The following is a 24,881-nucleotide window of genomic DNA, read 5'->3' on the forward strand; positions in this document are numbered from 1 at the left end:
CGGTAGTTGTCGAGAAACAGCGGTCACAGACAAACATACATACAAACATACTGTTACAGACGTGGCTTGGATGTTATTCACCGAGCGGTTTTGGTATGACCACGTCTGCACAAGTTACCCGATTATACCCGAACGTTGACTAATCGCGCTGCGCTAGGCCAATAAAGGCAACAAAGGAAAAGGACACACGGCTGGGTTTCAAATGACACGACACCCAGGGTTCAGTTCTCAAGACCTCCGGAGGAGATTATATTCGTTCGGAAGGTCAGATTACAGGGACGAGAGGTACAACATAGAAAGACAAGCACTTAGACACAATCTTATATTATTCCCAACAGACGACAGATAAACGGGACAAAGCTGACTCACACGGGGATTGATGGAAAGGACAGCGGGTATCGATGGCTCAAGGTGCACTCTTGGCTCAAGGACAGGGTCGACCCGGTCCGGTCTAGAGATGCGGGGAGGTCGCAGCGCTCGGATGGCGTCTTGTCTGCTCAAGCTGGGGGCGCATCTCACGTCACGTCCGCTACGTGGCCGCGTATATCCGGCGGGGAGTGACACGCCCTCGGCTCGTTAGCTCCGCCTCGTGGAATCGGCACGTTGCTTCTCATTGGGTGCGTGCGGGGGGTTTACCAGGCTCCGCCCTTGACGAGGAGCTGACAGCCAGCCCCTTTGTGGTAACCCCGTGGAGCGCATGGTCTGGAGCGCGTTGTCTGGAGCGCATTGTCGATGGCGGCTAACCGAGCCGGTGGGAGGACGCACACTCCCCCCCGCGCAGCGCCGTGCCCCTCTGTTGTTGTAGACGGGGAAGAAGATGGGAGGAGGTATGGGAAAGGTCCTAAACTCACTACTGGTGCCATATAATCACATTCTGGTGCAACGAAGAGTCATAATTAATGGAAACGAGGCCTTAACTGACATAGACTAAGAATAACTAGCAAGATGTCCGAAAGTTGTCTACGTGTGGTGCGGTGGACCTGGGCACGACATTTAATGGGGGAATAAGGGGAAGGTCGGCTCTACTGATTGTTGTTTACAGACAATGGGACTAGGGAATGGGGGATTGGGGATAGTTGGGGAGTATTGGGGAAATAGGGGAATATTTACAAGCGGATATGGAGGCCAAATTCCATATTCGCAACATTGCACCCTTCTCTACCCTCGGGGCGTCCCGACCCGATAAATTTTTACCTACTTTAGTGTGGCACGCAATGTAGTTCCCTCTACTATTAACTCTACCCTGAGTGCGACAGTTTTACAGATATTCACAAATGAGTAAATATGTCCCCCTGCGACGTTGCACCCTTCTCCTCACAGAAACACACCCACAGGATAACCGAATCCGGAAAGAATCCTCAAACTAAACATACAGCCGGTAGGGGGCATTATTTACAAGACTACGCTGATATTTACACTACGATCCAGGACCTGTTTTTGGAGGAACACATGCAGATGTTATGCATAGAGAGAGCACGCATGCTAGCATCGATACACCAACCCACGAGTGCTCTGTGGCCGACGGCCTTTAATAACGTGCAGAGCACCCCTTCCAAGCATCAAGCACCACCCCATCACACAGTGAGCACCATCCGGTGCACCAATAAAGTGTTTATAAATCACCGGTGGTGTCGCAGCCGGCCGATGTTCTGCCGCTGGTCTTGCCTTCGTGTGGTGCACTTGGCCTTCTTACTTCTTTTCAAAAATAAAGAAAGGCGCCAACCGCGTCCATTTCTATATTGTGGCCGTCAGGGGGCCAACTATTAGTGGTTCACCTGTTTGGCATCGGTGCCACGTTGACCCATAGGTCCATCCATGGGTGGTGCTTGGCCGCAAAAGAACTGCGGTCCATTGTGGGTGGCCACAAACATTGCGGTCCGTATGGTGTATCGATCCAAGCAGCAAGCAGCGAAAGTGCAGGCCCACAACTGCGAAGCCAGCACCTCTCTCTCCTCTCTCTCTACCCCAAAGCCAGATCCTCGGAGGTGAGAGACAAAGAAGCAGACAAGTGAGTAAGGTGGTAAGGGCGCAAAAGTGCACGCAATGTAAGGTGATGCACACTGGGGGCACATGGGAACCAGGTGAGACAGGTACGTTCCTACCGTACGCCCCCCCCCACCAGGTAACCTACATGGCCCCTCCCTTACCCCTTACTGCATCCACAAAACACAACACTACCCATAAACATCTACTTTACAAATCAACAAACATCCCTACTGTCTTCCCCGTTCCTCCCATAAACCAAATTCGTCTTCTCTCCCTCCTAACCAATCAAATTTGCCATTTTCAACTCTCATCAAAATTTGCCATTTTCAACTCAACATCAAAATTTGCCATCACCAATTCATCATCAGTCCCTCCTAAGGAGGGAGAGATGGAATCACCCCAATGTCTCATCCACGTCGTGATGCGTCTCACCAATCCACACAGCAATTCTCATTTCCTGCAACAAAACAAAGAAAACACAGGTGTGGAGTCATCATCATCACCACAGGTAAGTGGCTGCGTATGGTGCGACAGGTTCATCAATCCTAACTATTTCCTAAGTGACTTTAACAACTTTACACTACCCGGGGTCTTTCTCCGGCCAAACCATTGGCCCTCTTACACTATGGGTTCTAAAAACCAATTCCCATTGGCCAAACTGTGGTGCTCTTTAATTTGGGGTCTCACTCCCCCGATTCATCTCCCGGTGCCCTCGTACAATTTCTGGGCTGCGACGTGTACCTCTCCCAGTGGGTCTACCCACCTGCACACCTCCACCACTGCAGTTGCCCCCGAGCTTACCTGCTCCTTACCCTAACCTAACTACCAGGGGAAGGCCCTCTGGCACTCTCCCCACTCGGTGCCCTCTCTGGCACTGGGCTACCCGGGTCCATCCTCCGGATCCTCGGGCCCCATCCACAACTCTACCGGCTCCCAGAGCCCACCTGCGGCCTCACCTGGCCGACATCCTCACAGTGGTGGAGTGCCCAACCAACTACACACACTAACAGGCTACACGCCCAGCCATTTCCACAACACTAATGCACCCATTCACAACACCATTCTGCAACCGCACCACAGATGCCAATATCCAACCACAACTTACCTATACCCTCTACCTAACACTTACACTACCCGCCCCGGGTATTCGTGAAAGGGGTCCACTCTTCCCCCATCCACACCTTCGCACCATGCACACCACTCCGTACCACTTACTCCAACTCTCTCCACACACCTGTACCTGCACACCTGTGCTCTCACACCTGGTGCCACCTGCACCCTTCTCTCCCCAAGCGCATTCGCGCTGATCCACAACACTCATTACTCACACACTGCTCCACACACCTGTCCAGTTGCACACCTGTGCAATCACACCTGTTCAATTCTCACACACACGGCATCATCTCAGCTAACTACTCCCTTCTGAAACTTGCGCTTCCCAGTCGTCCCTTTAAACTATTGCGCTCCCACGTCATTATCATCCATACTAATCTACCTGCTTCCCCACTACAGGTATCAGTCACTAACTAAACTTATCGTCACCTAATGTCATCTTCGCTAGATCCCTACACACAATATTCTAACCCACCCGGGCTAGTTTTCACTGCCATACACCCCATAAACTATTGCTCCTTTGCCCCCCACACATGGGAAGGGTGGCAGGGATGCCATCCCACCACGTCGGGGGTCTCTCACTACCAATTTTGCACATCAAATTTCAACAAATTAAAAATTTGCCAATCACTACCCATCATCTGCCAATCACTACTGCCAATCCCTTGCCAATCATCAAATTTTGTTTTTCTCTAATTTTGGATCCAAAACACTAACCTCATCACCCAGTCGACTCACTAATACCTCTCGGTGCGCCAATCCCTGTCCAAAGCCCGGCTTCGTAAAGCCAAGCAATGGATGCTGGTTGTTTTGTGCCAGCGGCTGGATACATCCCGCATTCGGTGCAGGGAAGGAGGTTTACCCGGGCCGAGATCCCACGCACCATCTTGGCACGGAGCCATCCAATGCCCCGATCTAGACCTGCCGGCACGTCTCACCAAAAAGTGGTCGCCATGACGCCCCTTTCTATCGGGCTGCCAGCCCCGCCTAGTGGAGCACAGACGCGGCCGTTCAAAGCGAGGCCCAGCGTGGATCGCGCACGGCGGTCCTTTCGAACCCGCCGTGGCTCGGATCCCCGCTGGTTCTCGCGGCACGCGAAGCCCGGCACGCACCGCGGGCCCGATTCGGCTATAAGTCGTTCTAAACTCTACCCCGTCTAACGTCGATGCTTCACCTGGACGCTTACACCCCGCAGCCCGTTCCTTGCTCACACATCCAGCCGTGCCCATGCTCCTCGTACCTTTCCTTACACACCCAGGTACACCCATTCCACTCACAGCCTTGGTCACACACCTGACCACCAAACACTTTGGCACACATTCGTTGCTCGCACACCTCACCAATACACCGCTTCGCGCCCCCTCCTCGGTCACCTCCTCTGTGACAATCACAGGTGTGCCCTCATTCGCACACCCAACCACGTGCCTCACCACCAACTCCAGCGTGCATTCCCAATCACGCTCTACCATTCCAGGTGTGCATCCTTCCATCCCAGGTGTACATCCTCGCTCACCTGTCACAACTAACTCACGCTCCATGTCACTCTCACTACTTTCACCTCCATTCCTGACAGCGCACTCACCCTTACTCTTGACAGCGCACTCTTTCCCCATGCACCTGTCCGTCACACACCTTTCTCGCGCACACTCTCCCGTCACACCCTCTGTAACACTCACCACAGGTGTGCATTCTTCCTTGCCTTTGACAGCGCACTCTTTCCCCATGCACCTGTCCGTCACACACCTTCCTCGCGCACACTCTCCCGTCACACCCTCTGTAACACTCACCACAGGTGTGCATTCTTCCTTGCCTTTGACAACGCACTCTTTCCTCATGCACCCGTCCGTTACACACCTCTCTCGCGCACACTCTCCCGTCACACCCTCTGCAACACTCACCACACCGCGCTTCCATGTGCCCCCTCGCACACGCGCTACGACCGACTCATTCTCGCCAGCACCCTCACTACTCCTTGGCACGCACTTTTTCCTCACACACCCCAGAGTCGGACTTTCTTGCACACCTCCTTTTTCGCACACCAGACCTGTCGCACACTTCACCCACGGCCTCTCACGAACACCCGGGTCTATCTCGACCCCCAAGCTTATTAAATCCCCTGGCGCATCATACGCACGACCATATTGGTCACCACTTACACCGGGTCCTCTTCCTCTTCGCTTCTCCTCCATCACCTGCGAATCCCTCATCCGGTTAATGAGCACATCATCACGATCCAAACACAGACTTTGGACCAATTCTTTTATCTCCTCTTTTATCTCTTTCTTATCCCCTCTCCGTCGCTTCTTAATTTCGCTCATCCCTTCTTCCACTTCTTCTAATTTCTGCTTCACCTCTTTTATGTCCCGGTACGTCTCCTCAAGCTCATCCTCTAAGGCTACCTTGACCGTTTCCATGTGCGTCCTCACCTGCCGGTCCGTCGTCTCCATTACCTCTATCACCTCGTCCAACCTCGTTGTCAGTCCCTCACGTACCATCTGACATTCCCTCTTTGTCGCTATCAGGTCGTTTTTTATGTCGTTTTGTGTCGCTTTTAACCCTCCTAATACCGCAGTGTTCCTTTGAACCTGCTCCACTAACTCCGTTTGTCCCACCGTCAGCTGCTCCACCTCCTGCGTCAGGTCCTCTATGCCCCCTTGCAATTTTACAGTCCCCTTTCTCACCTCCTTCTCCATGCGCTCCTTACAGTGCCTCACCTCCTCGCGCACTCCTCCGACCTCCTCACTCACACCTCTTCTGATCTCTTCTCCCATCACTTGCATCTCCTGCCCAGATGCCACCCTCATCTGCTCCATTTCCTCCCTGTGAGCATCCAGTTTGGTTTCTACCCCCATTCTGACCCCCTCTATCTGCTGCCCCATTTGGTTAACTTCCCTTTCCGCTTGGTCCCTCATGTCCCTCAATTTGCCTTCCATGGTGTTTTCTAACCCCTCTAACCCTTTTTGCATCCCTTCCATTTGATTCTCTTGAGCGGCCATTCTGTTTTCTACCCCCGTTAACCCCTCCTGTATTTCCCCTAATCTATCGTCTAATTTCCCAAATTTCATGTCTAATCCCTTAAAATTATTGTCTAATCCCTCACTGGTACCCCTCGCTTCGTCCCTCATTACCCCTATTTTGCCCTCCAATCGCTCACCCTGAGCATCCATCCGGTTCCCCATTACCCCCAATTGCTCATTCTGAGCCTCCATCCGGTTCCCCATTACCCCCATTTGGTCCTCCAATCGCTCACCCAATCGCTTACTATCAGCCCTCATTTGCTCACTATTAGCCCTCATATCGTCCTTCTGCAGGTTGAGGAACGCCTGCATTTGCGCCATAAATTGCTCCATGAGGGCCTGCATTTGGGCCATCCCTCCCACTTGTGCAGCGGGTGCGGCCGCCGTAGCTATTTGCGAGGCGCCATTTCGCGCGCCCGTTACCTCGTGCGTGACGACGCTATTTTGCGAATCTGCTACCCTCACTGCTTCGCTCTCCTCTTGTCCCTCAATTTGGTCCTGGATCGACCCTGCTTCACTCTCCCCTACCGGACCCCAGCTGTCTTGGTCTGCCATAGCGCGACTTTCAAAATACGGGTTTTTATACAACAAAACAAAATTTCGACCGTTATAATTTCGTCGAGCGCAGTAAACGCGCTCCGAATCGATTCTACTTGTTACAAATTTGGGCCTAATAAATTTAGTCCCGGGTTCGAATTCCACTCCTCGACACCAATTGTTACAGACGTGGCTTGGATGTTATTCACCGAGCGGTTTTGGTATGACCACGTCTGCACAAGTTACCCGATTATACCCGAACGTTGACTAATCGCGCTGCGCTAGGCCAATAAAGGCAACAAAGGAAAAGGACACACGGCTGGGTTTCAAATGACACGACACCCAGGGTTCAGTTCTCAAGACCTCCGGAGGAGATTATATTCGTTCGGAAGGTCAGATTACAGGGACGAGAGGTACAACATAGAAAGACAAGCACTTAGACACAATCTTATATTATTCCCAACAGACGACAGATAAACGGGACAAAGCTGACTCACACGGGGATTGATGGAAAGGACAGCGGGTATCGATGGCTCAAGGTGCACTCTTGGCTCAAGGACAGGGTCGACCCGGTCCGGTCTAGAGATGCGGGGAGGTCGCAGCGCTCGGATGGCGTCTTGTCTGCTCAAGCTGGGGGCGCATCTCACGTCACGTCCGCTACGTGGCCGCGTATATCCGGCGGGGAGTGACACGCCCTCGGCTCGTTAGCTCCGCCTCGTGGAATCGGCACGTTGCTTCTCATTGGGTGCGTGCGGGGGGTTTACCAGGCTCCGCCCTTGACGAGGAGCTGACAGCCAGCCCCTTTGTGGTAACCCCGTGGAGCGCATGGTCTGGAGCGCGTTGTCTGAAGCGCATTGTCGATGGCGGCTAACCGAGCCGGTGGGAGGACGCACACTCCCCCCCGCGCAGCGCCGTGCCCCTCTGTTGTTGTAGACGGGGAAGAAGATGGGAGGAGGTATGGGAAAGGTCCTAAACTCACTACTGGTGCCATATAATCACATTCTGGTGCAACGAAGAGTCATAATTAATGGAAACGAGGCCTTAACTGACATAGACTAAGAATAACTAGCAAGATGTCCGAAAGTTGTCTACGTGTGGTGCGGTGGACCTGGGCACGACATTTAATGGGGGAATAAGGGGCAGGTCGGCTCTACTGATTGTTGTTTACAGACAATGGGACTAGGGAATGGGGGATTGGGGATAGTTGGGGAGTATTGGGGAAATAGGGGAATATTTACAAGCGGATATGGAGGCCAAATTCCATATTCGCAACAATACATACAAACATACACACAGAGATTAGTGGAATTATAGATAGATTAAGTATTGTAACACACTCAGTCTCCCTAACAACCAATGTGAGACTGCTGAACATAAACTACCAAGATGCCAAGTGGAGGCTTTTTGCACACACGTGACTCCACGGGGCCATGTGGTTATGATTAATCAATGTCCCTGACATAGTGGTTTTGGCACATACAGTTTTACAAGGGAAGTTTGTTACGCTGGAGGACAATTCAACAGCTCAAAATCCACATCGGTAATGCCTTTGTAGAAAAGTTTTATCTATACCTTACTATAAAAGACAAAAAAATCTGCATCTGTCTCTGTCTCTCTCTCTCTCTCTGCCACCCCTGCCCCACCCCGCCCCGCCCCTTCCTTTCCCCTCCCTTCCTGGGCAACACCAGGTACTTCAGCTCGTATCAATAACCGGGATGGGGGGGACATTGAGGAAACAATGAGTAAAGACCAATACATTGAGGAAACAATGAGTAAAGACCATATGGAAACGCGACAATACAATTAGCCAGACGGAAAAGGTCTCCAAGTTTAAACCTTGAAGTAAACTAATCACAAGAGCATACTTGTTCAAATAAGTAGGACAGATGAAAGAATAACACAGGATGGATGAGGTAGAGGTTTTAGTGGCCTTTCCCTTTGTGAGACATCGGGAAGCCCAACATAGGTGTGCTGGTTGGGCCTGGAGACTCTAGAGATTAATAAGTAAATTTGCTTTCTATTCACAAAATGTTTTACAAGAACCAGTGCATCACGAGAATGTACCTACCAAGATGAGGTGGTGGAGGTCTGATTGAGCTGCGAATGCAAATAATGATGACTAGGATTCGGCCGAGTGCGTAAAAGGATCAACAGACTCTCAAATCAACTTTGTGCATAGACATGAAGAAAACAAATCAGTGGAGCTGTCTGATCCGATCATATGATTGTGAGAGTCAACATAATGTGCTGGTGAGATTGGCAGGAACTGTAGGAGAAATCTCCCTTCAGGACTGGTCTCCCATATATTCTGCCCCTGATGTTAACTCAACCTCGGAATTCTTCCACAGAAACCTGGTATCTCTCATGCACAGATTCATCCCATCTCGTCTTCCATTATCCTACCCTTCTTCCGACCCATTGTACACTGAATCCTGTCGTGAAGCAGTTGTTCTGAAACATTTTGCCTGCCCTTCCTGGAAAGCAAATGCAGATCAGATCATTCCAAAAAGCCCACAACAAGGTGGTGGTGATGCCTTGTTAAGTCTTTATTTGGTGTATATTCCCCTTCATCCCTTTCCTCACTTCAAATGGCACTACAGCCAACTCTGCTGGAAACAAAGCCAAATGCCTAAATTCGGTATTTGCTTTCAAGTAGGTGTCCCCAACCCCTCACTACCTGTACCTACCCTTTCCAGTCATACCCAACTGGTCCTGGACTCTGTCTTTTGCAACTGCAAAGGTGGAGAAGTTTCTTTGAAACCTTGACACTGATTCTGCAACTGGACCAGACAGCATCACCTCACACGTCCTAAAAACCTGCTCTGCCGCTCTTGCACTTCCTCTCTCTGCCCTTTTCAGGTCATCATCTTATCATTTCCCAAGGTCATCCTCCATCAGCTTGGAAATCCACCAATATCACAGCATTACATGAACGAGGTGCAAAAACCGATCCGATAGACATGAGATCAGGGCCGTCTCTCTAGACATACCTCAAACTTTCGATACAGTCTAGCATCCCGCCTTGTTCTCCAAACTCTGCCTATGGCATCCAAGGCCAACTCCACGCATGGCTTACTGACTTCCTCTAGTCTCGTAGTCAACATGTGGCTGGCTCTCAACAGAATCCTTTCATCTCCTCTCCCTGTTAATGCTGGGATGCCCCAAGGTAGTGCACATGCAGAGTAATCCACTGGCACATTTGCAAATACTTCAAGATCCTAATTTCAGAGAAGTCATGGAAGCACAAACCAAAAGGAAACATTGAAGCTCCAGTGGAAGGATCATTGAAGCTAATAACATAGGGCACAGTATAATGTCTGGAGATTAATAACTGGAGGGACTTTAATGAAGACATTGTGCTCATGTACGACTTGACTTGACCATCCCTCCCACCAAGCGTGCACGGACAAAACAAAGCATTACAAACCGACATAGCGCTCAAATGCAAAAGGGAAAGGACAACAATGCTAATCGAGGTGTCAGTACCCAGTGACTTTGGCCTAAATAATGAAGTGAAAACAACCTTCAGGCTGAGAGTGGCAACATTGTGCCAATGACGGTTGGAGCAACGTGAATAATCAGAAACAATTTCACTGGAATTGTGAAAACTATACTGAGGATACTACAAACAAACACCTGGAGGCTGTCCGGTGTTCATAACAATACTGAAAAGAACCCCCGGAATAAAGATATGAGAACAAGAAACCATCACAACTTGGTCGTTGAAACGTGATCCTAGGCCGGAACGGAGGTGGACACTTCGAGTCCTGCGAGGGCACTGTTACACCTTCTGAAACCCGAAAATACAGATTACAGCCAACAACAGAAGAGAATGGGCCAAGTACATGTTCAAAGCTGGTATGGTGAATACTGTAAAAGGTAATGCATATAATTTTTAAATAAACACTTCCAAGTATAAAACAAAAAACAACTTCCAGATCCAAAAGGAAGTATCCGCTTACCACTTCCATGTCCTTTTGAAAAGGAAGTTTGCATAGTACCTTGAGGTAAGTACTGCAGAGATTCGGTTCCACTGTGTCACAACAGCAGGATGGTGGCGCCACGTGGAGATCAACTCGCGTGCTGTCCGCCAGTAAGGAGGAGTCGGGAAGCAGTGGGAGCATGCGGCGAGCCACACTTCCAGCAGCACGGCAACGAGACGCTCAGCCAGCAGGTCTGCAAGCCCACCTGGCAATACATAATCATTCATGATTGTTTGGTGAAGGCGAATACACAATTTCAGAACTTTAAATTATACAGGGTTTGAAATGTTTGCTCCATGCCAGGTTAAGAAACTTATTTTAATACTCACGTTACGTAACATACCGGTTGCAAAGAATTATTACATTCTGAACTAAAACAGCAGTCGGTGGAGCGCATACCTCCGCCAGGCTGAATCGTTTGCGTTTTGTAACCCACTGATAGGCCAGATCTGCATCGCCAAAATCTAATCAGTTTGTTCTTGTCATCTTCCAAATTCATCCACCAAGTTTTGTCATAATCCATAAACAATTTTTGGAAATATCATGCTATACAGTATATCGTTTTTGGACCCATCTCTCAATGGTGAAGAATCACTGTAATCTCCTGTAAAGTGTTGAAACCACTGGAAGGAAGTTGGACTTTCTTACCATGCACATCCTTTGAAACAATTCTTTGAAAGGATTTCAGTCGCTCTATTTAAATTAAGAAATCAGATCAGCTAAAGAGTCAGGTTACAATTTCATCATGCACAAAAATAAACTAGAGGTACACACACTTGCCTCTAAGTTGTCTGTCATCCCGGTGTTTCACAGGCACAGTGATTAATCAACGTGTGTGCCACCCTTATATGGGTGTTCCGTCTGCTGACATTAGTTGGTGGACAACTGGAGGTTAAATATCCCATGGTGTCCTTCGCAAAGAGTAGGCGAGCTATCACCAACACCATAAACAAATTACAAATTCATGCCCGAACCAGCAGAGGGCATTGCATCAGCGGCATAGCCGTGCCCTCATCCAATGTTGCTACCCCGCAGCTTTGTGCATACAAACGAAGATTGTTGTTGTTGTTTTTTGTTTTTTTTGGATACAGAGTCAAGACTTGTGAAAGAGCTAGTGCACTGAACAGATCAGGCCATAACATGACAAAAGGAACAGAAGGCGGAGACACCAACAGAGGAGTTGAAGGACAAGATAGAGGGAGACTGGAACAAACAACGGGTGTTGGGAGGATTGGGAGGTGAGAAAGTAGCACGGGTGGACCAGATGGATACGTAAGTCAACCCTCAGGAGGGAAAAAAAGGAAATTTGGAAGGAGGGGGCTTTGGGGTAGGGGTTAGTGAGGGTATAAAGGATCATCTTTTTGGATTGGGGATGATCTGAGATGGTGAACTGTTGTCTTAAGACCTGGAGGGAAGAATGAGGTTGAAGAGGATGTGGAAGTTGGTTCCATAGGTGGGACAAAGAGCAACTAATGAGTGGCGGTGTGCAGTGGTCCTGGACTTGGGTAGTTTCACCTGAAAGGGTTTGATGGTGGACCATATGTGCCTTGAGGAAATATGTGGGACCAGCCACAGGGGAAAGCAGTACTCCTTCAAGCTGTGGATGAAGGTTTTGTAGGTGCATCGGAGTTCACATTTTCTTTAATCCCATTCTTCCCTCCAGGTCTTCAAGACTGCTTTTCACCACCATCTCAGATTGTTCCCAATCCAAAACCATGATCATTTCTACCTTCATTAACCATCCACCCATCCACCAACCCCACCTCTTTCCAAATTGCCAGGTTCTCATTTCTGAGAATTTGCTTCTGTATCCATCTTGTCCATCCCAATCATCCTCCCCTTCCCTTCCCCTCATTCCTCTCCACATTTCTCGCTTGTTTAAGTCTTCCTCTATTTTGTCCCTTGGCACTGCTGTGTTTCCCCCGTCTTTATGCTGTCCCTTTTGTTCTGTTGCGTCCTGATCTGTTCCATGTTCGATCACTTCCATGAGCCTTGAATTTGTATATATAAAAAACTAGAGCAATGCAACTGTGCCTCCACGTAGTCCCTGCCCGTGACAATGGGTACATGTCACTAAATTCACTCATTCACCGTCATAAAAATAAACAAGTTTGGTTTAAATGCCTTCAGCTGTTTTGAAGCATCACATGTTTACCACAGGACAGGTTTCACATCGACCGGTGAAATGTTTTTTGGACAAAGGATTTTTTTTTAATATCGGCTTTCAAGCCAATATGGCTGCCAACGTACATGACATATGACAGAAAATGTGTACTCTGCATATGTATGGGTAGGGGATCACGTTTGTGTCGGACAAGGTTCCTTTTGTGTTGATCGGATGAGGTTCGTTTTTCCATCCAAGATGGCTGCTATACAACATGACCTATGACGCCACAATTATCATAAAAACATTCTTCATGGGTGCCACTCCTGAAATCTTAAAGTTTCATCTCAATCGGACATATGGTTTTTTTTTTTTTTTTTTTTTTTTTTTTTTGTATACAATATCGAGGCTCGTGAAAGAGCGAACATTAATCACATGAACACACAGAAAGACAAACCGACACATAAAACATATAACATAGGGAGCGGTAGACAAGATGGGGAGAGAGGGGGAAGGACACAAACACAACATTTGAGAGCAGGGACCGAGAGACATGGAGACATCGAGAGATCTGAGAGAGGGCGAGGGCTTTGGGGGGGGGGGGGCGTGGGAAGGGGGCAGTGGGAGAGGTATAAAACATATGGACACTGCCAGGACTTCCAGGAAAGAAGTTGGAATTTCAAACAAGGTGGATCTGGGGTGAATTAGCGGGGGTAGAAAAGATCAAGGTTTTGGATGGGGGAAGATAAGAGATGGTGGTGAACAGCTGTTTTAAAGACCTGGAGGGAGGAGTGGGATTGAAGGGAGTGAGGGAGTTTGTTCCAGAGGCGGGAGAAAAGAGGAATGAAAGAGTGAAGGTGAGCGGAGAGCCGAGATTTCGGCAGTTTAACCATCAGAGGGTTGCTGGCAGATCTTGTGCGACCTGTAGGAATATTTGGGGGACAGAGCACAGAGAGAGCTGGGGGTGCAAGGCCGGAGAGGAGTCGGTAGAAGACAGAAAGACCACCTACCTGCCTGCGGTGAGTGAGTGAAAGGCCCTCAGAGATAGCTTCATCGCGGGAGATTCCAATAATTCTGAAAGCTTTGGTTTCAACAGCGTGAAGCCGAGCTAGCCGAGCTAGGTTGCTGAGAAAAACGAGGTTTATCCCGTACGGACGGACAGACATACGACGTCTTCACCCTGCAAAAATAACTCAAACCAACCGGATTTTATGTACAAAAATAAACGCCGGCTTTATTGAAACGAAAGGCCGGTAACAAACAAGGCAAATGCGGTGAACTAATCCCTCTAAATGGAGTGCTCATATTACAGACACACACACGCACAGGGGATAAACTAACAAAATAAATAGGGGTTAGGATTTAATGTGCGACTTTGCTGATCAGTTGGGGTTCTTTCGCTTGCACTCGTCGGCCCTGAGCGCGCTGTCTGGACTCAGCCCCGTTCTTGGTGGGAACACACGCTGACTGGCTCCGACCCACGCGTGGGAATCAGGCCTCAAATGCGCCTTGAAACACCCACCCACACCCCCCCCCCACTCCCCCCCCCCCCCCCGACCGCTCGCGGTGGAGTCTCGCTGCCTCTCGGTGCGTTCGGCACGGCCTCAGCTGTGAAGCTTCCGCCTCTCCCACTGAGTCCACAAACCGCGACCTCTTCCTCAACTGCGCCACTAGCGCCTGTTCGTTGGCGTTTCCAGAATCAATACACCAGCCCCAGAAGCAGAAGAAGTAAGGGCTAAGGACAAAAGCCAGAGGACAAAGGAAGGAAACAGGGGACAAAGGACAGAAAGAGAAGAAGAAGAGCCAGAGAATGTCGCCCGATTGATCTTTTATCATCCCTCCTCTGACGTCATCTCTCTACCCTGCCCAATCAGTCCGTTGCCTCTCGACCTCTAGAATGTTCTTCTCGTGTCAGTCCTTCACCATTAACCGAGCGCTTCACGCTCTCCTCCTCAACCAATCACTGTCCAACCGTGCTTCCCCGCGCTAACCAATCACTGTCTGCCCATAAAACCCCCCCGACCAGTCGTGGCTCTCCGGGGTGTGGCTTAACGGAGTCGTCTGTCCTGTTCGATGTTCCCTCACCAGGTTGGTACAATGGGTGACAAAGCTTCCTTCTGGGCTTCCGGGGGTTTTTATTGTTGGTAATAATTAATTAGTGTACCAATGGCAATGGATTCCTAGTGTCGAATGCAGTGCCATAAGGGACAAAGGGATGACTACGGAGGTATGACGTACAGGGGATACTTAACATAATCCCTACAACTAGTTATTACGAGGGCCCTCCTTGTATGACCACGAAGATACACTTAACCCGACATTTGGCTAAACAAAAATTACATGGTGATGGTTCTTATCACGATCATCGGAGCACCTACCTATACAAATCTACCTGACTCTACATATCACTACCCCACAAACATAACAACATGTTCAGTTGTTGGAAGTATGTGCTCAACCAAGTGCCATTCTAGTATTAACGATGTATCCAACCCTGAATTATTCTCAACATGTATAACTACATCTGTAAACCACTGTTTATAAAATTAAAAGCAAACAAAATACCATGCTGGGTCGGTGGTGCAAGCAGGGTATCAGAGACACGCAGCAGAAACACGAGAAGGCCTTCCCAAGTCTCTCGCTCCAGGCTGTCCCCCAGACCTCGTGCTAAGTGCTGCAGCGATGACAGCACTGAACGGCACAAGTCCACCTGACGATCCACACTGCCATTGCCACTGCCAAGGCAATGATGGAATCAGCAAAGAGAGGGACTCATAACCATTGCAGTGCCCAAGGCAACAAAATTGTTAATTCATTCAAAGAATGAGCATTGAAAAAGGGAAGGGAAGACACAAAACGAACAGCTAATTGCTCCAATTGCAGAGGGAAAGAAGGAGGTGGGGTTGTTGTGTAGATAGAGGAAGTGGGGGTGGGGTAGGCAGTGTTGGTTGTACTGTATAATCAGTAAGGGGTTATGTGGTTAAAACATGGTGTACAAAGCGATGGGTACCGAGGCACAAATAGATTGTAAAGATGCTTGAGCAAGCAGCGGGCATAAGAATTTGGCTGTTGGCGAACAGGAAGTGGCACCAGTGTGTTGTGCAAATCAGAAAAAGCATTCAGCCACTCCATATACACGTCCACGCATCGCTTTACGACATCGCCATCCAACGGCAACGTTAACCCAAATCCCAATACTTCCATCGTCCATTTCACCTGAAAGAAAGTGAAAACAGACAAAAGTTCAGCCAAATTTACTGGATCCAGCTTTATACAAATTCATGATTACCTATTTGCTCTTGAATAAACGCTTTGTACAACACAATTTAAATATCGCTGAAAATAAAGCCATTGTCTATAGTCCTGGCTCTGGTGGGTAGTTTGTGTCCATTGTTTATGCAAGGCATCACCCAATATATTATTGCTATATATGCAAAGACCTTTGAACAAAGTCTGGGTGTTAAGCCCAGATCCAATCAGGTTGCTCTGCAGCCCTTCTCAAAGATTTTCCGTTACCCCTAAATTAGCGTATCTATGAAAATAATCAAATATGCATATCACCTCAAGTAGTGGTGCTAGAAACATGATCTAGGTGTCTGATAAAGTGTTCTTGACCATGTGAAATCAATTGATGGCAATGCTTATGTGATTGGAGGTCATTTCATTCACATAAATCGAAGATGGCTGCCAAAATCGCTATGAAAGAGGGATTTGAACACAATTTTGCAGCCTTCCTCATATATAATACTATCGTGTCCCCGGGGTTAAGACCCCAATAGGACGAATGGCCAAAACGAGCTTTAACTCTGAGGCGTATACCCAACTTGGCGGTAGTGACACGTGTGGGAAGGTTCAAAGTCTTACCTGATCGAGAACACACGCCGGGGTTATCCTGAACCCACACACATAAAGACGGGACAGCAAAATCCACAATACAAGAAAACTAAGATTCGACAAATAATGATTTAATGAAAATAAATGCAAATAACAATGAAAGGTGAGGTAAAAACGAAAACTCCGAAATGAGACGTCTCCACACAGACTCACATTCAAACATGGGGAAAACGAAAGTAAAATAAAAATAAATAATGCTTTGGTAATTGGCCGGCACTCAGCTTTGCATCCCCAAATGGCTGGTAAGGCTTGCCGGTCGCTCGTCGCCTCCAAACCACCGCACGGGAAACACAAAATGGCGCGGAGTCGCTCTTCGACGTCTTCGATCATGTGCCTTGTAGTTCCGACTGTTCAGAACCGCTGTTCCTCACCAGGCCTTTCCCAAGAGCGCACAGGAACCAAAGACCACATGCCCACGACCAAGCCGGAACAAGGAGGAAATGCAACTACCTCCAACCAGCGCCAGGACAGAGTGAGAGACAAAATGGCGAAACCGCGTTCTTTTTGCCTTCAGCTCTCCCGAATGTTCCACGCTGACATCGCACTCTGTCCAATCATCGCTCTACTCAATCATTAAGGCCGGGGCATGGCCTCCGCGTTACGAGTCATCGGGGGCGGAGTCCAATCTCCATTCAGGAATGTTCGGATGACGTCGTATCCTTGCCGATCGGCAAATGTGCTGGGTGTTGGCTAGCCCTGGCGGCGTTGTGAGCGAATGAGTCAATTTACCGTGCAATCGTTGTAGTTGTAATGGCGGCCATTTTTGATGCAATAACAATGAAGTGAAAAATCACAGGGCAATTACACACTGGGGTTTATCCTTAAGCCCTACCTAATTAGCATAGCTCCACCCCTCGTATGGAGACACATATACGTTCTTACCCGGACATTCGACACTACTTAGATACATCGAGGTGGGTTCTTCTTCTTCGTGACACTCGGAGCATGCTAATTTATACGATTCTATATTGGCCAAGGTATTTCATTCCCCTACCCCCCACAAACATAACAATACAATACATACAATATAATATAATGATGATGTGGGTGTCTTATGGTTGCTTGTTGACCACAGTATTTTTTTTATGTCCAGGTGCGTTGAGTGCTGCTTTGTCGAGGTGTAACGTCAAACGACGAGTATGCTGCACAATTCTTGACTACCAGCAGTATCAATGATGGAATGTGTTGCACTATTAGCATCATCCGAGGATGCTTCTATTGATCTTGAAAAATGTTAACATTTTTGACAAATAACAAACTGATTAGCACAACCCATGGATCTAAGAGAATTAGAGAGATATTATATATCAGCAATGACTGTTGCAAAACGAGTGAAACTGGTCTAAGGTGATGAATTTCTCCATCATGTCTCAAGTCAGTGTTATAAAGAAGTATAGAAATATTACCCTTTTTAAAAGCATTATCAAAGACAGAGAATCAAAGTCGAAGACCGCTATCTCTGGACGTGAGAAGCGTCAGGTCTACATAAAGCTGCCATGGAGAGGTAAAATCTCTCAAAAATTTGAACGAAAGGTTAAGCAAGTGTATCACGCTGCTGTCGTTCGGTTGCAACGTGAGTGCTATTTACCACTGATAAAATGCTCCCTCCGACCCAGACAGATGTGGTGCCTACCACAAAATTGAATAATCACCGCCGCCACCGAAGGTGGATGGAGGTTATGTTTTCACCCCTGTCTGTTTGTCTGTGTTTGTTTGTGAACAAGATATCTCAAAAGGTTGCGGACAGATTCGGACAAAATTTGGTGGAGAGGTAGTGTATTTGACAAGGACGGAATGATTAGATTTTGATCAAGATTCGGATCCGGCTCGTATAATTTTAAAAGTGATTCTTCACCATTGGGAGATCGGGTCAAAACGATACATAGCAGGGTATCTCAAAAGGTTGTGGACGGATTAGGACTAAACTCGGTGGAGAGGTTGTGTGTGTGACAAGGAAGAATCGATTTGGTGAAGATTCGAATCTGGATCCAGCTCGTATAATTTTAAAAGTGATTCTTCACCATTGAGTATATATAGCAGGATATCTCAAAAAGTTATGGACGGATTTGGATGAAACTTGGTGGATAGGTTGCGTGTGTGACAAGAACAAATCGATTCGACCTGGGTGAAGATCTGAATATGGATTAGGATACGAGATTTATTCGATGTTTTAAGTGATTCTTCACCATTTAGAGATCGGGCAAAAAGCGATATATAACATAATATTTAAAAAAGTTATGGACGAGTTATGATTGAACTTGGTGGACGAGTTGGTTAGGTGACAACAAGCCGATTCGTTCTTGGTTCAGGTCCGAATGCAGATCCGGCCCATCAATGGGATACAAAACGTAAACTGTTAACCTCGTGGAGGGATGCTCTCTACTGAGTGTCGTTCTCGTGTTATTCATGAGTTTCAGTGCCGGTGCGATGCCAGGTATGTCGGCCATACATCCAAAAGGTTGGACGATCAAATAAAACAGCGCATTCCATTGGCGATTAGGAACAGGCAAGTTACAGGTTGAATACAAGAAGCCTGCACCTGCAAAAACTAAACCAAATAATTGCTCAAAATTGTGATTCTGTGATTGGATGACGTCTGCACAGAGGCAGAATGCACAGAAAACTATTTCGTCGATTGCTTTTAAATCATGGCCTGAGCATGCAGTGCACAATATTTACGCACACTTGAGACCACACTTGTACGCACTCGTGTAATCTCGTTCTTTGCAAGCAGTACGCTTGTTTTGATGCAATTACAGCATTGCGGAGACATGTTCTTTCCCCTAGTTGTCCAGCAGCTATGAAGTGCACGGACGTTTGTCAATCAGCGTTTGTCATGTGAGCAAATCAGCAACCGCCTGTCAGCATAGATTGCTTTGATCTTTGATTTATGGTATTCTTGCGATTATTCTGACGGGCAAAAGACGAAAACGTTAGACAATGTCTCTCTTTTCAGTGATATTTGCTCTTGGTTTCTCAACCGACCGATGTAAGTGAACTTGTTCCCTGGACATAAACATACACCACTTTTAGTTACCAAACGTTAATTCACGAAACCGAGTGAGGGTCGTTGCTTGACAATGCACGTTTTGAAGAGGCTGCTGACTAAATCTGACTAAATCTGATCTGACTAAATCTGACACATCTGATTTGCAAAACGGATCACCGGGCGACTGTATTTACACATCTGATGGCAAAACGGATCACCGGGCGACTGTATTTACACATCTGATGGCAAAAGTACAAAAAAGTCTCAAACAAAGTACTTGCCTGTTTATCTGTTTGCAAAAGGCATTCTGGATTGCTAGGCCAGGGTGCTTGACCCAGCGGTCTCACCACTGCCGCCACCACATCTCGAGCACATGTTTCTGGGTAGCAGTGCAAGACACTGAGATGGCCACGGTCACGATCCAACACGCTGTGCAGGGAACGCCATTCTGAATACATAGCTGCATGGACACCGTGCTCCTGTTTGCAGAGAAATACTAAAGATAAATGGAATGCACAATTGTTTTTGACAATTTTGACAATGACAAGTTTTTGACAAGAATATTGCTCGAGATGACAACTGAGTAACCATGAGTAACCAGAAGAAAAAATAACCACCTTTTGAGGCCATTTTCCCCCGCAGAGCAGGGGTTGGACTTTTTCGGGCACCGTGATCCCCTTTTTGAAGCAATGTTTTAGTTTTACGGTCGGATGCCCTTCCTGCCGCCAACCCTGTTAGTCGCCTCTTGCGACACACAGGGAATTACCAGTGAACTGGTACTCAATTTGCCGACCTCAGAAGGATGACAGGCTGAGTCAACCCCCATGGCGTTAATTTAGCGATCGACCGGGATTCCAACCCAGGATCCTAGGATCCCAAGCCGGCACCCTAACTGCTAATCCAACACCAGGCTATAACTGAGTAACCATGATAATCGACAAAATTATTGTTCAGAATGAAAAGCTTATTTCTCAGGGATAAAAGGAGGCCCGATTATCCAAGTCACTCAAGTGAAACTTATATTAAATGCACTCAGCAAGCTTTCCTATAATTAGGCCCACAGTATAAAACTCTGGCTTTACAACCCATTCACCCTTGAATAACTAGCAAGTAACTGGCATTGCAGAGTGTGCTTATCCAGTTCTCATTTTGAAGAAATCAAATTTTGTTTTTTCCCTGTTTTTTGTGGGGGCCTAAAACACCTTCCTACACCCACCAAGGAATGAGTCAGGAATCATTTAATAATACCATCCACAGGGCTAAAAAGGCTTCGGCCCTGGGCAATATACAGGGTATTCCAATAAGATCTGGACAAATTTGGTTGTTAATATATTTAGTACCACAAATAATACAACGATACACTTTATTTTTTATGATACAGAAACTCAAAGTTTTCTTTATTTTCAGGTGTGGTGATTTAATGGAAAAGAAAATGGCGACTCCACAGGGAAAAGCTCAGTGCGTCGAATGGTTCATCGAGCCGAGATCCGACACGCAAGTTCAGCGTAATTTCGTACCAGGTATGGAAGCAATCCGCCATCACGGACTAGTATCAGAGAGTGGTACAGGAGGCTTATAGAGACCGGAAGTTGTCAGAAACAGAAAAGTATTGGTCGACCAAGCACTAGTGCAACAGAACAAGTTGAATGTTGAACGAGTGCATGAATCATTTCAACGAAGTGCCCGAAAATCAATACGATGCACATCCAGAGAACTGGGAATACCAACCACCACTGTACACAGGATTTTGCATAAAAGACTGAAGCTTTATGTCGATAAGGTGCAGATTCTGCAGGAACTCAATCCAAATGACGTATACAAACACAAGTTGTTTGCCTTGGAAATGCTCAGTCACGTAAAGGATGAAGAAGATTACCTGAAAAAGGTCATGTTCACTGACTGAGCTTGCTTTCATGTATCGGGGAAGGTCAACCAGCACAAGGTGAGGATCCGGGGCTCTGAAAACCCCCACGTGGCCATTTACCACATACGTGACAGTCCAAAGGTCAATGTGTGGTGTGGCATTTTCCATGACCACTTGGTGGGTCTGTTTTTCTTTGCGAAGGAAACAGTGACCTCAACAATTTACATGAACATGTTGGAAGGGTTCACCTTCCCACAGATTGAAGACCTGCAACCCGATATCATTCTTCAACAGGACGGCACTCCCCCTCATTGAGCCTTAGTCGTTTGAGCCGTGCAGAATGAAAAATTTCCAGGTTGCTGGATTGGCCGGGACGGAGGAACCACCTGGCCTCCACGATCACCAGACATAACCCCCAAACCTGCAGGAGCTTCGCTCTCGGATCACAGCTGCATGCACACTGGTGGACGCAAACATGCTGAGTCGAACGTGGCAAGAACTCGTGTACTGCCTTGATGTCCTGCGCGTAACAAATGGAGCTCACATTGAAGTGTATTTATGGTGTGCACAAAACTTTATGAGTTTCTGTATCATATAAACCAAAGGGTATCGTTGTATCATTTGTGGTTCTAAATAGATTATCAACCAAAATTGCCGGTTCCTTTTGGAACACCCGTAGAATGATAAAAAGTCCAACTTTTTATTAAAAATTTTAAAGATTTATTTTTTGCTTAAAACACCCCACGACACACACTGATGAACATCTGAAAGTTTGATGAAGATCCATTTGGCCACCTCTGAGAAAAATGGCACCAGACAGACAGACATGCAAACCTCTCTCAATATAGATGAGCAGAAACATTAATAATGGATTTGGTTTTTAATTTGGATCCTTGGTTTTGTACAAGCTAGCCGGATGTTCGAGTGAAACAGGATGGTGAAGGAGTAGTACCATCTAGCAGGTAGCTAGCGGAGCAGGTAGCCTGACTATGAAAAACTTTCTTTCTTTTTTTTTAACCTGTCCAGGTGAATATCCTATCCTGCTTCTCAAACAATCGACGATTCTAACCGCGACTGCCATGCTTAATTCCATGATATGAATGTATTATAACAATTACATGATGACTCAAAATATTGCATCCATAAATGCCCATTCCCCCTTCTTTTTGTATTTTTTAAATGATTCTATTACCATTGTTTTTTTGTTTTTTCCAATTCCCCTTCATGAAACACCTTTCATTGCAATCTAAAATGTCTCCATATTTCTGGCTAATTTGCACTTTTATTCCATATATTTATTTTGATGCAGAATACACATATTCATGTAATTCTATATGATTGTTATTACATCCGCCGCCGAAGGTGGATGGAGGTTATGTTTTCACTCCTTCTTCCTGTTTGTCTGTTTTTGAACAGGATATCTCAAAAAGTTATGGATGGATTCGGACAAAACTTGGTGGACAGGTTTTGTGCGTGACAAGGACGAGTCAATTCGATTTTGGTGGATCGAATACGGATCCAGATAGGAATTTTTTTTCAAATAAGTGATTCTTCACCATGGAGTGATGGGGCTAAAACCGATATATAGCACGATATCCCAAAAAGTTGTTGACATATTTGGATGAAACTTGGTGGAAGAGTTGGTTAGGCGACAAGAACAAACCGATTGGATTTTGGTTCATATACGAACCCAGATCCGGCCTATCAATGGGATACAAAACACAAATTATTCAGCCTGGCGGAGGTAAACTCTCTACCGAGTGCCGTTCTAGCTTCTACACATGTTTATTTATAAGTTTTACGAAACTGTTTTATTATTGAAAACTAGACAAATGCCAATCTTCAGACTGCCTTGTCCAGTGTTTGACATTCCCAATAAACCAAAATGATGACAAACCGTCGGATTGGTGTTTTGCAGGCACAGTACGCCGTCACCATCCTTGCACCACAAAGTACACTTTTCTTCCTATGGATGTCAAGCAGGGCGTCTTCTCCACTCGCGTGGATGGTGATTGAAGATCATACGTTGTCTTGCGCAAGGAGCAAGTAAGAATAAAGTACAAATTTCTGCTCATAAAGGGTGGAAAGTCAGGCCCGTCCAGCCGGTTCGTGAAAGACTTGGCACAAAAAAGCCTTCCCAGGACGATCACACAAAAAGGTGGGAATAATCGGTGCCGTTAAAGTAGTGGTGGTCGGTATGTTTACAAGGACACCTGATCTGACAGCTTCAAGTCCTCTTCACACACTGTACTTTATAATAATGCAACAATAAACTCCAAATCAAAACTTACAATCTCACGAAAACAACATTTGTACATTTAATTCACTCACCTGCCGAGGTCCGAAACACCAACAACCTGTACTCCCAGGTGAATATCCAACCTGAACTCCCAGGTGAATATCCAACCTGTACTCCCAGGTGAATATCCAACCTGTACGCCCAGGTGAATATCCTGGCTTGTCCTTTGTACAAATTTAACTCCACCAGATCCAGGTAGCAGTTCTACTCCTCATCTTGCAATTACAATGCTCCATCATTCACCGTTACCTGGAAAGATAGCAGCGTTTACCTGAGTACATGAGATGAGAGAACCCCATCGATCAACAATGGCACCATTGAATGTCCATGCACTCATAGCAATTCAATGACAATGCTCGTTAGGATCTCCTTGGTCAGTTGATGTTAGGAAATTAATATTAAATGCATCGCAACACAGTTTAAAACGTCAACTTGATATTTGAGGGTTTCGCTCCAGTTTATATGATACGAGAACAACAGTCCAACGATGACTCGTCACAAATGTTAATATAGCGCATTTAAGGAGTTACCGTCCATATTCAATCCACAGGTTCCCTGACAAAACTCTGCTGAGATGTACCGATTATGGCAGAGAATGAGATGCTCCAAACAGGAACTAAAACACACGTCACGTGTCTGCAACCACATCTTCCGTACTCTTTTTTTTGATAGATTTCGAAGTAACAACCTTTAATGAATAAGTAAAATATTTTAAAGGAGACACACTGTCGTAAAATATATATTTTAATTATAATGTGCAAGTCTACAGGGATGGCAAGCATCGTAATTACAAGAACGTCGCAATCAATACACCGCCACGTCAGTGACCAATACACCGCCACGTTCGTCACTAATACACCGCCTTGTTAACTTGAAGTCAAAGTATAAGGAGGAAAACGACAACTAGAATAAATCTTCAGCTTTTTAGATATAAATAAATCATTAATAAGAATGTTTTATCATAACATAACATCATAACATAGGATGTCACGTGGTACAACTCCTGATTCGACTTGGCGTGTAATCGATCATTTCAGCACAAAATAAGCGAACTACTTGTGTGGGTAGAGAAGTCAACACAAACAAGGAGGAAAT

General features: G+C 46.8%; 1 protein-coding gene across 11 annotated transcripts in view; it reads right to left on the reverse strand.

The window, feature by feature from the left end:
- RALGAPB (Ral GTPase activating protein non-catalytic subunit beta) overlaps nt 1-24,456 on the reverse strand; it is a 157,090-nt gene extending 132,634 nt beyond the window's left edge. For 8 of the 11 annotated variants that reach the window (XM_068128361.2, XM_078784855.1, XM_078784854.1 and 5 more), the window contains exons 1-6: nt 24,317-24,441; nt 23,819-24,035; nt 19,905-20,102; nt 15,751-15,956; nt 15,306-15,475; nt 10,655-10,841 (exon numbers count right to left, since the gene is read on the reverse strand). In XM_068128361.2, the coding sequence (XP_067984462.2) occupies nt 10,655-10,841; nt 15,306-15,475; nt 15,751-15,956; nt 19,905-20,081 (740 nt within the window). In that variant the 5' untranslated portion in view covers nt 20,082-20,102; nt 23,819-24,035; nt 24,317-24,441. Of the gene's footprint in view, nt 1-10,654; nt 10,842-15,305; nt 15,476-15,750; nt 15,957-19,904; nt 20,103-23,818; nt 24,036-24,316 lie in introns of all 11 variants that reach the window. The other 3 variants (XM_078784852.1, XM_068128356.2, XM_078784853.1) reach the window with 2 other exon arrangements.
- Between the last annotated feature and the right edge of the window lie 425 nt (nt 24,457-24,881).

Source organism: Myxine glutinosa, chromosome 9, assembly GCF_964187855.1.
Source record: "Myxine glutinosa chromosome 9, kmMyxGlut1.1, whole genome shotgun sequence".
Lineage (NCBI taxonomy): Eukaryota > Metazoa > Chordata > Myxini > Myxiniformes > Myxinidae > Myxine > Myxine glutinosa.